Raw genomic sequence first — 13,873 nt, forward strand, 5'->3', positions numbered from 1 at the left:
TGGGCTGGACAGATGTCTGCCGGGGAACCAGATTTTACTTTGGGAAGTATTGCAAGGAACACTTCTTCAGTGAGCGGAGGGATAAAAGAAAGACGACTATTAACAGTCGGGGGAGAAGGCTCAGAAAAAGTAGGGGAGGGAGGTGGGATGTTGGCTCTAATGTTGGCAATTTATTCTAGAAAATAGGTATTCAAGGAATCACAGAGGGACTGAGAAGGGGGGGCTTGAGAGTGGCCCTGTCAGAATAGGCGAGTTCCTGAACGATGGAAAAAATCTCCCTGGATTTGTTCTCCGCTGCCAGAATTTTAGCAGAGAAGTGTGCAGTTTTCGCGCTCAATATGGCCATTTTATAGTCACTCAGCAAAGTCAAATAATGAGTTTTTAGTAGGGGGCAGTAGTCCTTTCTCCATTGCCTCTCGGCCCGCCGGAGGATCAGCTTTTTTATCTTCAGGTCGTCGTCAAACCACCGATTTGACTCCTTTGATCTTCGGGTAGATATCCGTCGTAATGGGGCTACCGTGTCACAGCCTCCAGCAAGCCAGGTGTCGATAGTCGTGGCTTGACAGATGGAAGATAAGCCCTCTAAGTTGGGTGCGGAGTTCAAAAGAGAGGATGACAGAGCAGGAAGGTCTACCCTATTCCAGTTCCGCGCCCAGGTGTTTTTGGCAGGCGGGATCTTTTTCGCCGACTTAAGGCGGAGGGAAAAGGAGATCAGGGCATGGTCTGACCAGGGGCATGGGGACACGGTCATGGAAAAGACCGAGGCGTTCAGAGACCAAACCTGGTCTAGTACATGGCCGTGAGTATGCGTAGGGGTATGCAAATGGGAGATAAAATTAAAAGATGCAAGTGAATCAGAAAATTGTTTAGAGGCAGTGCATTCATGGGGGTCTAAGGGCCAATAGTTAAAATCCCCTAATACCAAGACTGAAGCGTGATTAATCGCTAGAGTGGCCAATAGCTCCTGAAAAGCCGGCAAAAACAGGTGGGATGGCTGGGGAGGGCGATACATTAATAAACAGGTGAGCGGGGGAGAAAAGGCAAGAGAACGAGCTACCAGGTGCTCGGTAGGATTAATAGTAGAGGAGGGAAGAAGTTGGAAATTGTGCTCAGATCGGGCAATGAGAGCCACACCACCTCCTGCCTTACCCGCTGGTCGATCGGCACGGAGGGCCACATAAGAAGGGGGGAGGGCAGCCAACAGAGAGGGCAGGGAGGAGTCGCAAAACCAAGTTTCTGTTAAAAGTAACATGTCAGGCTGGTAAGTATCAAGCAGCACAAATAGCTCCTGGTGGTGCTTTACAGCCGACCTAGTATTGAGTAAGATAAGGGACAGGGGAGGGGATAGGGGTAAGGGGCCAGGATCAGGGAAGTGGGACAAAGGAGGGATCGTATTGGTAGGTGTAGGGTAATGGGAGGTAGGATCTAGGCCAAGAGCAGAGATGCGCCTGATATTGGCTGTTGGAATCATGTCTATAGATTTAAAGTACCCTTTTGGACATGGTTACCCTCCACTTTGTGCCCAGTATGTGATTCAACTTTGACTGAAAGTGTACTGTGTTCCAGCTAACCTGGTCCCCAGTACCAGTGTTCTTTCCCTAAACTGTACCTTTGTTTCACAGTTGGCACCACTTTCGACTCCTTGTAAGTCACTAATAAATGGTACCCCTGGTACCTATGGCATTGGGACTAAAGAGGATCCTTAATGGCTTCAGAATGAATTCTGCCTCTCTCAAGGACCCCTCACCAAACTCATGCAAACTGCCATTGCTGCCTGTGTGTCTTGGTGCAGAGAAAAGTGCAGAGTCGACATGGCACACATCCCTGTGTGCCATGCCTGCAATGCTAGGCCTGCAAAACACTACATTTGATATAGGTAAGTCTCCCCTACAGCCTGAAAGCATTGGATAGCCGTACACCTTACAAATGCCTAGCATCCTAGACAACCGATCCCTGTTCATCCGTCCAAGACTATGCCCCCACCCAGTAATACAACATCTGCCATTTTTGGGACCCTGATGTAGAAAACATATACAACGCCTCTCCTGCCTCTGATCTCTGGTCGCATGAACCCGCTATGCACCTGTTCTTCATATCTGCATCAATAAAGTTAGCACCATGTAGACTTTTAAAAAGTGCAAGCCACCAATTCAGAACCCTCAGTTTCTAAGAGCAGACCCTACTCTAGACTCAGTTGTTGTCTACTAAAAAGTCACATGCAGTAGTTTCTTATTCTTCTGTTCCACCGTATAAAGAAAGCAAACAAATGGACTCAGTGAGCAGAAAAATGTGTGGAACAACAGTATCCACCATGAAAACTGCCAGCACCACTTATCTTTTGGGGAGAAATTACAGATATCTCTGGGTGTCTCTCCAAAAATATTGTCACTAGGTACCTAAGGAAGATAGGCAAGATTTAAAAGAAGTCCTTAATAAGAGCAATCTTGTCTCTAACCAGATCATTAGTCCAGCAGCCAATACAGCTAAACTAGCGGCGCAGGATTACTGCAATGGTATCATTCTTAGGTGAAGTTCCTGGCTCTGGTTAACTGGACCCAAACCAGAAGCTCAGTAGAGAATCCTGCACTTGCCTTTTTTAGTAATTACTGTCTTTAGCTCTCATAAAGATAATGAAATATCTTGCTTGAAGACTGAGATGGAGACTTCAAAATCTTCGAGAATAGAAAGGAGTACAGAAGGAGATACTGGATCTACAATAGGTGTTACTTACTTCAGAGGATTCAAACCTCTCACTGGTCACATCAGCAGTAGGAACATCAGAGGCAACCGTACCATCCTCGTAAGCCGTCCACAGGTAGACGAGGTTGACCAAACAACCTGGAGCTGCAGGAAAACCTTCTGCCAAAAAATAATTTTCTTCTTTTCTTTTCTCTATCTGTCATTCTGGTGGGGAGAAGCATAGTTGATGACTTACAAAAGGGGTTTGCACAACTACAGACAAATGGGTCTTTAATATTGTTCAGAATGGTTCTTCTGTTTGTTTCAAGTCCCCTCCTTCTTCTATTCTGCTAGCCAATATATCAGCTTACCAACAAGATCTGCTGCAGAAGGCAGTCAACAACTTATTACCAAATTATTCCTGTGGAGGAGGTTAGTTGTCACCAAAAAGGATTGGGAATGTATTCCCAATATTTTCTGGTTCGAAAAGAGACACCCAAAAAAGAGTTTAGACCTAATATTGATCTCAGAATACTGACTCAATGCATATGAAAAGAGAAGTTCCTATTGCTTGCATTACACCAGATCTATCCTTAAATACACCAAGGAGACTGGATGTATGCAATAGACCTTAAAGATACCTATTTTCACATATCTATTGTAAGCAAAAACCAAAAATGTCTTCAATTCTTAGTAGCTGGCAGGCCTTTTCAATACAAAGTTTTACCATTTGAAGTAAAGTCAGCTTCTCAAACATTTGCAAAATGTATTGCTTTTGTTGCAACACATATAAGGAAACAAGAAATGTTTATCTACCCTAACCTACACAATGAGCTAATAAAGGGAAAATCATCAGAGGAGATTTTGAAACATTTTCGAATATGCCTCAACACTCTGTCCAGTTTGGGTCTTTGGAGAAATCTAAACAAATTCCGCTACCCACCCCATACAGAAAATACACTACATTGGTGCAATACTGGATAACCAGTCTGCAAGAGTGTTTCCTTTGGAAGAGAGACCGTCATCTACTTGTCTGAAGGGTACCAATTGATTGTTAACTTCTCACCCTACAACACAATAAGTATCAAACCTGCTAGGGTCGATGGTGTCCTGTGTGTTCCTGGTTCCACACACCATGCCTCACTTGAGGTCTTCACCACAATGCCAGAAGACCACTGAGCCACTTAATGACAATGGGGATAGGGTTATACAGTGCAAACCCACCATATCAACCTGCTAGAATTCAGAGCAGTTCATTTGGGTTTGAAATCCTTCCTACTTGTATTATCTGAAGAAGGAAGGAGGAAATTATTGAAGACCTCTGTCTGTCAAAACGCATGTGTTTGACACCCACAGCTGTCCACCTTCCAGGTGTTCAAAATGTAGAACAGGCTCCCTCAGTCTAGCATTTCTGGAAACCTCTACTGGGTACTAAATGAAAATATTTTAAAATTAATTTTTCATAATTTGGGCTGTCCATAAACAGACTTTTTCGCGAACGTAAAAATGCCCAGATGTCACCTGCGGATTCTACCAAACAAGGTCAAAGGGGACTGCCCTATTGATAGATCGGTCAAAGAATGTTGTATATGTGGTTCCCCCGATATCGCTCCTACTGACAGTTCTGATCAAACTGTACCAGAACATAAAAAGAATGCTACTGATAGCTCCCAAATGGCCCCGCCAATGGTGGTTCTCTGACCTTCTTCACTCATCTTATCATCCACACAAGAGACTACCATGCAGTCAGGATCTCCAGGTTCTGCGCTCCAAACTTCTATTGCTTAACTCAGCGGCCTGACTCCTGAATTCCTACAATGTTGTCATCTAAGTCTTCTATAAGACTGCATGAACATTTTGCTTGAATCCAAATATCCTTGAGCAAGAAAATTCTATACCTTCAAGTGGAAAAGGTTCAGCATTTAGTGCATTGTAACAGCTACAACCCTTCCAGGTGTCAGGAAAATGTGGTAATCTCTTACTTCATTTAGCAAGATCTAGTCTACAATGTTAACATTTTAAAGGACACCTTGTAGCTATACATACCTATAAGAAATCTCCTTCACAAAGCCCCTTCTTTAGAATGCCTGTGAAGGACTTCTTGTAAGCAATTAAGAAGTTATTCCCTCCTATGAACACCAGGTTGGGAACTTAACATTGTACTATATAAAGTAATTGGACCCCTGTATGTTCCCACTCACAAGATTTCCTTTTAACATATTACTTTGCCTGACTTCCTGATTAGTGGATTAATAAAGGTATGCAAATGAGTTTGCTGCAGTTAGTTATTCTTTTAATGACATTTGCATCTCGTGGTATGCCACGTCTCAAAATTAAGTTTCATTAGTCTCAATTAGCATTGAAATGCCATGTCTTACATCCTCAGGATGACAATTTCCACAAATAGATACCATTTTCCCAATCCAATGGTTTCAATCACCCACTGCATTTCGGGCCCAAAATCATTCATAAGGGGTAACTGAGTAACTCAACCATTGCTGTTAACGCCGGTAAATGTCAAACGTCCATTAGCGTCCAACTCTCCGCTTGTGCTCGCCCAGATATGAAAAAAGTATGAGCGGAGAGTCGGACACTAAGGGACGTTTCACATTTACCAGTGTTATTGGCACTGGTTGGATGTAAGAGATGGCATTTCAGTGCTAATGGAGAATGATGAAACTTCATTTTGAGATATGACATACCACAAGATGCAACTGTCATTAAAAGAATAAACAACAGCAGTAAACTTGTTCGCATATTATTTTAATTCACTGTCACAAATTCTGGTGAATCTACGGGAACACACTTGTAGTGCATCTTGGAACTGGGCTCCCTACCTGCATTAGTTTAAGTGAGCTGGACAGGTTGTGTGAGACAGAAATGGAGTGTTCAAGAGGCCCTGTCTCTTCTGAATTGGCGTCCTTCCATGCGGTGCTTCGGAAGGCAGCAAAAGTCTTGGAGCTTCCCTTGCTCTCTGTGGAGGTAAAGACGAACATTTTTACAGAGGTTTTCCAACCGCTTCTTGAACATCAGTGCCTTTGTTTCATTTTAATGAGGCTGGGCTTGAGCCTTTTAGGGCAATGTGGGATCAACCACCTCAGCCCCAGCAGTTAATAGACTCATGGCCTCAAGATATAACCACCATTGGACCCTGCCTTCCTGTATTCTCACCCCATGCTGGGATGCCTCAGGGTAGCCATGCGCTTTATAAATGTTAATTAATAACACAGAAAGTCATGCTTCATCCTGCATGAAGCAGAATGTGGGTGCATTCTCTGTGGCCTCTCCAGATAAGGAATCCCCAAAATTGTAAAAGGGTTTATCTGATAGAGACATATAGATGCAGATTCCTTATCACAGAATGTTCTCGAAGCATCAGGCTGGTTCTCAGAAACTTTGATGACCAGTACACCTGGGCACCAGTAGGTGGTACAGTTCGGCTTGGCATGGCGTCATCTGCGCTGAAAGTGATGTGCGGTGCCTATATAAGCCACTCCAAGCGCGCTGATGTCAGTTCTTTTTTTTGAGTGCCAGTCTGCACAGATCTGGAGGGAGCTTCCCCGAGTCAATTTTTGACTGATCTTTTTTCGACCTTATGTCAAATAATTTTTTAGACTTTGTCTCCTGGTGCGTAGGATGTCCATCAGAAAGAAAGGTTTTAAACCATGTGGCGCCTGTCGCTGGGTGGCGGACCCGCACTTGGTTTGTTTTTGGTGTCTTGAGCACAACCATGACAACAAGACATGTGAGGATTGCAGTGCCATGCATCCCAAGGCTCGGAGGTCCCTCAAGCTCCCCTCCAGCTGACTTTGAATGACTATGCAACGTTGCAGATCCCGGTTCCAAGGAAGATCTCAAGATTGTTCATGAAGTTGGACCTGGTGATTGTCGCCCTACTACAAGTCGGGTAAGTCCCACAAGAAAAAGAAGCAGTCGAAGAGGTGTTCGACTTTATAGGGCAAGTCTTCAGATAAGTCGCAGGGCTATCTGCATCTAGGCCTAGCTCTGTGGTGGAGCCTGTGCCTGAGATGTCCCCACACTCCCCTATGTTTCTGAGAGCCAGAGCGACCTCAGCCCAACTGAAAGAATTGTACGAGGCCATGCACCTCATCTTGAGGTGGCCCAATCTCTTTGGAGCGCCCTCGGGCCCTACTGGCCCGGGGGATAGTCCTTACTGGTCTTTCACCCGCGGGTTCGCCCTCTGTGCCAGTCAAACACCAGTGATCCATTGACGGATCCGGACCGGCACTGGTCGAGCAACCTCAACATTCCCTGGTGCCTGCTCCAAAGTTGATGCCCCAATCATGATTTTCGACTCCGATATGGAGTCATCCAACGTCGGCCCCTGCCCCGACCGGGGTCAGACCCCTCATATCGGAGACAGCGCCTTATTTCTACAGCAGACCTGGATTGGACTATGAGTGGGAGGGCCTGTGGACCCTTATGGTTATCAAACAAAAGTTCCTGAGGGCACCTGTTATGAGGATCCGACAAATGCCACTGGCCTGGTCTCTTCTCCTAGCATGGCTACAGAGGACGGCGCCTAATTTGCTATGGTGGTGTGGAAGGCAGCTAAGGTCCTGGACCTTCCGCTGCCCCCAGTGGTAGTCAAGACAAACATCTCGACAGATGTGCTTCTGCTGGAAGCTGCCCCCACAGAACCACTACTTCCTTTTAATGAAGCCCTTGCAGACTTTTTTCCCAGGGCCTGGTACAAGCCTTGCACTGGGTATCCTGTGCATAGGAAGGTACACCTTGGGAAGGTTTTACAGACCCTGCAAACTGCAAGCCTCACTGTCAAGGAATCCAAATGCCTGATAGGGCAGGGAAATATTGTGTACATGGGCCAGCTTGTAGGTGGAGGCCAAGTACAACCCCTACAACCTAAGATCCAGACAAATCTGGACTGGGAGCCTCCAACATCCCAGACCCTAGTCAGGGGATTTCTGGGCTTGACTGGGTATTACAGGAGGTTTGTAAAAGAGTATGGTTCCATTGTGGCACCCTTCACAGACCTCACCTCCAAGAAGATGTCCAAGAAGATAAACTGGACAGTTATTTGTCAAAAGGCTTTTGACCCCCTGAAAGAGGCAATGTGATCAGCAGCAATTCACAAAGCTCCAGATTACTCTAAGCAGTTCATTGTGCAGACTGATGCCTCTGCGCTAGGGATAGGAGCAGTCCTATCCCCAACCCATGATGGTGGCCAGGACCAGCCTGTTGCTTCTATTAGCAGAAGGTTAATCCCCAGGGAGCAGCATTGGAGTGCCATACAGAGGGAGGCCTTTGCTGTGGTCTGGTCCCTGAAGAAGTTGAGACCATACCTGTTAGATACTTACTTCCTTGATCAAACCGACCACAGACCTTTCAATTGGCTCATGCAGATTAAAGGTGAGAGCCCACAACTTTTGAGGTGGTCCATCTCCCTACAGTAAATGGGCTTGACCGTGGAACACAGACCCTTGGACTGCTCAAAGGTTGAGTGAGCTTCAGGCTCTTTCTTCCAAGCCTTCTGCCCTTGCTGTTCATCCGGACAAGGTTGTCCTCAGAACTAGACCTTCCTTTCTTCCCAAAGTGGTTGCCTCTTTCCACATAGGGCAGACCATCACTTTGCCCACCTTCTTTCTGCCCCCACATCCTTCTAAAAAGGAAGAAAGACTCCACAGTTTGGATCCAAAACGTGCTCTATCCTTTTATTTGGATCGTACAAAGCAATTCCGGGTGGATTATCAACTCTTTGTTGACTATGTGGGCACAAAGAAAGGTCGGGCCGTGCAGAAAAGGACCATCTCTCGGTGGGTCATTCTTTGCATCAAAATGTTTTCGTTGGCGAAGAAGGAGCCACAAGTAGGATTGCCTGCCCACTCCACCAGGGCGACGGCAGCCACTGCCGCTTTGGGACGCGGAGTCCCTCTCAATGACATCTGCCAGGCAGCCATGTGGGCATCTCTGCACACTTTCACTAGACATTATTGCCTGGATACTCAAGTCCGGAGAGACAGCTTCTTTGGCCGCTCAGTTCTCTAGGACTTTCTGGTGTGAACTTGGTTCGCAGACCCACCTCCGGGTGTTGGTACTGCTGGGATATCTATTCTAAGGTAAGGAACATTTGTGGTGGAGGTGTGGTGCAGCGGCCAGGGTGCCTGACTCCGGACTACGGGGATCACGGTTCGATCGCCGGCGGCAGGTTAGCCGAGCACCATGTGACTCTAGGCAATAGCTTGCTTAATCACCCCGAGGGCCCTCAGTGCCGGGACACCACTTCGGAGGTAGTGTGTGCTTTACAAATACTGGTATTTCATTTCCTTTTATATCTAATAGACTCGTTCAGATGAACAAGTTACTAACCTTTGGTAACGATATATCTGTAAGAGACATATATTAGTTATAGATTCCTTACCGCCCCACCCATCCTCCCAGTTCTGCGAACTGACTACTAGAGTGAGGGACTCCCTTTCAGGGCCCTAGTTTTGTGCACCAGTAGTCAGTGTCTTGCATGGCTCTGCGCTTCTGGTGTAGAATGTTGCGTAAAGAACTGACGTCAGCGCACAGGGGCGGCATCTAAGTTGATACCACAATGTCATCCCGGCAATGCCGACGATGAACGGGAGTTGACCGTCGCCACCTCCCGACACGCAAAGGTACTGCCACGAGAAAAAAATATTCTCCGAATCCAAACTGACGCTTGGGGGAAAATCTAAGGTAACAAATCTATAACTAATATATGTCTCTTACAGATATATTGTTACCGAAGGTATTGAACCTGTTCACCATTGCTTAGAATTATTGCTTGAAGGGCCATTTTGCACTCTCAGTGCTCCAGAATTTCCTTTTTTCCCACCACTGCAAAGGGCTACTTCTTTAGAATATATTTAACCTGTAAGGAATCCGGAGGTAAAAGCATCAATCAGAGGAAAGAAATGGCTTACTTTAGTTAATTAGCATTCTACTGGATACCTTCAGATTGCTCACCAGGCCGGCCCACCTCCCTGTTCTGTAGTGTGGTCAGAGATCATTCATAATAATTCTCTAGTTTAGATTGTTGCACTGCCTTAAATTGTTCTGACATTTCTTCCTCTCTGCCTTCATGGGCATAGAAAAAATCAACAGGGAGTTGCCGTCAGCGGGCTAGGGTGGATGCTACATCGACAGGTCAATAGAGTGTCCATTAGAAAGATCACTACTCAGGCTAAGTAACCTTTTTTTACATTGATTTGCACTTTTGTGTGTGTATATGTGTATGTATGTTTTCAGACAGTGTACCGTGTATGTTCCTTAAAATGCAATTTTACAATTAAATAGCTTATTTTTGTCTCTCATCTTCATACCTTATTGGCTTACTACAGTGGGGGCAAAGTACACATCGAGAGACACATATGCATTTCACTTGAGGACTCTAAAATCCCTCTTTTTTTTTCATTATGGCAGGCAATAGGGGCCCGGCTCAATGAGGTGTGTCACAGTGAGAGTGAAAGCCCGGCCAACCTACTTGGCCTTATTTATGATGAAGAGACCAAGCGAAGGCTTAGAAAAGAGGATGAGGAAGAAGACTTTTTAGATGACAGTAAGGAGAATCCCTTTACTACAAGAAACCCTGCTTGTAAGGACCTCTGCTTTAGGAGCACTTACTTCTTTTCTTTTCTCTTTCATATTCTTTGCTTTTAAAGTACCTTGTTTTCATAAATGCCCATCTCTGTGCCTTGTCTGTTTCCTTGAGTTCTAATTGTTAAATGGTAAAATAGTTTTAGAAGAATAAGGACTGAGACTAAAATTATGCTGTCACTAAACCCCAACTCAGAGTAATCTAGGAGCCCTGTAATTTTAAAGGAGAACTCCCCAAAGAAAACCAATCCTCCACCATATCATTATGACATTTCCAGAGCATTTTAATTTTTCTGAGGTACTAAATAGGCAAAACTAACTTTCATGACTGCCACTTAAAGAGCTACATTAAATTCACAATACATGCGTTGTTATTGTAAAACATATCCCTCCATGGCATATTTTTGGTACTGAGTTCTAAGGCTTTCAAGCTTATGAGATCCCACTCTGGACATAAAGAACATGCTTATTGTACTTGTAAAAATACCATTTATATCTAGGTATTTTCTATATGGGTGTACATAGTTTGTTTCAGAAGTTCCTGAATTGTATGTGTACATTTCAGCAGGATAAATCCTGCTCCCAGTATCCCATATTTCCTAGATCGTGTTCCTTTGCCATCTATAGAGTCATACTGAGAAAAATATTGCTCAGTATTGTGTTGTCAGAGACTTGAGGCCAGCAAGTCAGCCCAGCTTTGGTTACTTTCTCAAGTCTTGCCACTTCACGGTTTCTTTTTTCATTACCCTTGAGTCTTTTCCCTGTGGCCAGTGCTATATCTGGGTCCAGATAGTCAATCCAAGTGCTGACTTCCTAAGTCTCATCCCACATAGCGGACAGACTCATAAGGCCGTCCATTGACCCTCCACCTGCAAGTACCTCCAAAAATGCTGTTCACACCGCAACTGGTTCCTCATCTGTCCAGACAGAAACCTAACACTGGCCAACTTTTCCCTACTGGTTGAATCTAAATCTCAAGGCTTTCATACCTGAAAGCACCATAGAAAACTGCCAATGCGTCGCCCTGGCCATCTTAAACTGAAGGTGAGCCATCCCATTCCTTGTGTATTGCCACCACTCTCTTCTGAGACCAGGAAATGTTGTAGCAGTGGATAACCCTCTGATCATAAGCAAGATACAATGCCAAGAGTTCATAATTGACAGCATGAGTTGCACCATGCCATATGTTGTTCTCTCTTAAGGGGCTGGGATTGGCTTTGCCACCAATCATTAATTATTCTCAGGATGACCATTGGATTTATCTAACTGTAAATGGGTAATCCATAAAACCGAATCAAGATAGACAGGAAAATTAGGTTAGGCACATTTCATATAATAACATGTCTCATGTCTTACTGTTTATTCATCTTGATCGCTCTGTACTATTTGTTGCACTTTATTCTGTGTAATTACATATAGTGAAACCTGCAATTCAGATCAGCATTCAGTAGGATGGATTATATACTCACATATATGACACTGAATGTAGCATTTAAATGCTGATTGTGCTGCTGCATGCAGTATTCAAAATGTTTGACAAATTTCTGACAAAACAGTCAGGCAAAAACCTAATCTATAACTACTTCCAAATTGTTTGAGCTAAGATAACAACTAAAGGTGTTAGAAAATTGTTATTGGTATATAAAAATGTCTATTTAGCAGATTAGTTAAAGGCACCAGAATAGATAATTTCTAGTTTCATTAGTGCACCACGTCAAATATTTAGGCTTAACCCCACTATAATTCAAAATAGGCCTGTACAGTTTACAAATTTGAAATTGTCACATTACACAAAAGAGTGGTATATGGCAGAGCAGACTGTAATTTTCTTAAATTGCAAATAGCACCTATCCGTAAAACACCTGAAATCAGTTGTCTAAATTGACAGGTCTCACAATATGTTTTCTGTAAAAATGTTTGCAGGACGGCTGTTTTAGTGATCTGTTTTAGTGATTTGCTTTATTGTCGGGTGACCGCTGGTGCCCAACTCCAAAGATTCTACGTTCTTTTTGTGTGAAAAAGACAGAATCTTTGCGCTGTTGTAGATGCCTCCCTTCCCTTACTCTTGTACACATGCAAGCCTTAAAAAGTTTATATATTCACTGATATTGCAACCAGTGAGTAATCATCCCTGTTAATTCAGTGTGAATTTGGCAAGGAAAGGCTCTGAGGAGAGCTTTGAAGAAGACTGTAAATTAATTATAATGTCATAGATGCAGATTGGTTATTGTTTTTGTGTTCATAAATGCCATAATAAGCAGTTATGAATCCATAATGATGTAAGAATTGTGAATGAACATCATAGCTGTATCCTTGTGTTCCATGTACTCTATCTAGGTTCCCAGACATAATGACAAATGTCAGGGAGAAAAAAGTTCCCCATTAAGTAGAGTTTCATCACAAGATGTGAAGCAGGTTTGTCTGAGGAGGAGGGGTTCAGCGGCAATTATTAATGACCTCTTTGTGCATAATTGAACCATACTGCACAATGTGACATAGAGGAGCTTAAGGAAGGGGGTCCACACCCTCTCAAGGGGATAATGCATTGGCTCTGGAGTCAGTGCTTAACGCCAACCAATGCTCATCAGATACCTCTGCTTTTTGGGTGTTTATGTAATCCCCTACTACTTTCTTCTGTGAAGAGACTTACTCTCAGCTTGGTCCCAACTAGGACTACTGTACGCCATGATTCCACTGAGAGGGAGGTGGCCCAAATCAACGATCTGGGAAACCACCATGTTTTTTGGGGGGGGGCGGTGGAATATCACCAGTTTACACACTTCCCAAGAGGACTGACGGGATATGCCAGTTCAGGTTGCAAAACATGGAAGACGTGAATCCAAAGAAGTGCCAATGACTTGCAATCTCACACCATAAGCAAATAATCCACCAGTGTCACTTTGCAGCGTGAACAAGAGGCAGGTATCCCTTACGCATCATTTGTTTTCACTATATACTGTTACACTTGTACTAATCATCCAGGAAAAAAAGTGTTTCACCAAATGCGCTGCCTAACTTCAGCTGGTTAAGCTTAATGAAGGTCAGGGGTTTGTCCATTGTTGGCTAGTGATTGTGTGCTGCACCAGAAAGTTAAGAGTCATGGTAAACATGGTACTGTCAGCAGTAAGTCACCTATTCGCAGAAAAAGAATCCTTTAGTGAAATAGTATTAACTAAATCTAATTCACCTACTTTACAACACACCTTCTCTGTACAGTACTGTCTGATTTCACTAGAATATGAGGGTCTTTTTAAGAATACCTGCATTGTGAGCAACCTGGATTTTACATGTGTTTGTTTCCTCCTGAGCCTCAAGAGCAGCAGTAGATACTTCTCCCAATGTGCGTTAGGTAAATTCTTACTGTTTCTTAAAATCTTCCATGCTGCTTCACCTCAATCATACCCATCTTCTGAGAGCTTTTTCTCCTTAGAGAGGTCTTGGAGTATTCAGCATATGCCTCTGTTGTTTTAGAGAAACTCAGTTTAGCATTTTTGAGCAGCATTAAGGCTTCCGGGCATCTTCTTTTTGGCTCAGTCTCTTTTTAAAAAAAAACTAACTTTATTAAGTTTTCATAGTGTGCTCAAACATTTCT

The 13,873-nt window shown here is 44.0% G+C and overlaps 1 protein-coding gene across 1 annotated transcript in view; it reads left to right on the forward strand.

Moving 5' to 3' along the window:
- The window catches only part of UNC80 (unc-80 subunit of NALCN channel complex), a 2,521,865-nt gene that overhangs the window by 950,435 nt on the left and 1,557,557 nt on the right, over positions 1-13,873 (forward strand). Inside the window, exon 24 of the mRNA XM_086955549.1 lies at positions 10,108-10,243. Coding sequence (XP_086811675.1) covers positions 10,108-10,243 — 136 coding nt within the window. The remainder of the gene's footprint in view (positions 1-10,107; positions 10,244-13,873) is intronic.

Source organism: Lissotriton vulgaris, chromosome 2_1 (genome assembly GCF_964263255.1).
Source record: "Lissotriton vulgaris chromosome 2_1, aLisVul1.2, whole genome shotgun sequence".
Taxonomy (NCBI): domain Eukaryota; kingdom Metazoa; phylum Chordata; class Amphibia; order Caudata; family Salamandridae; genus Lissotriton; species Lissotriton vulgaris.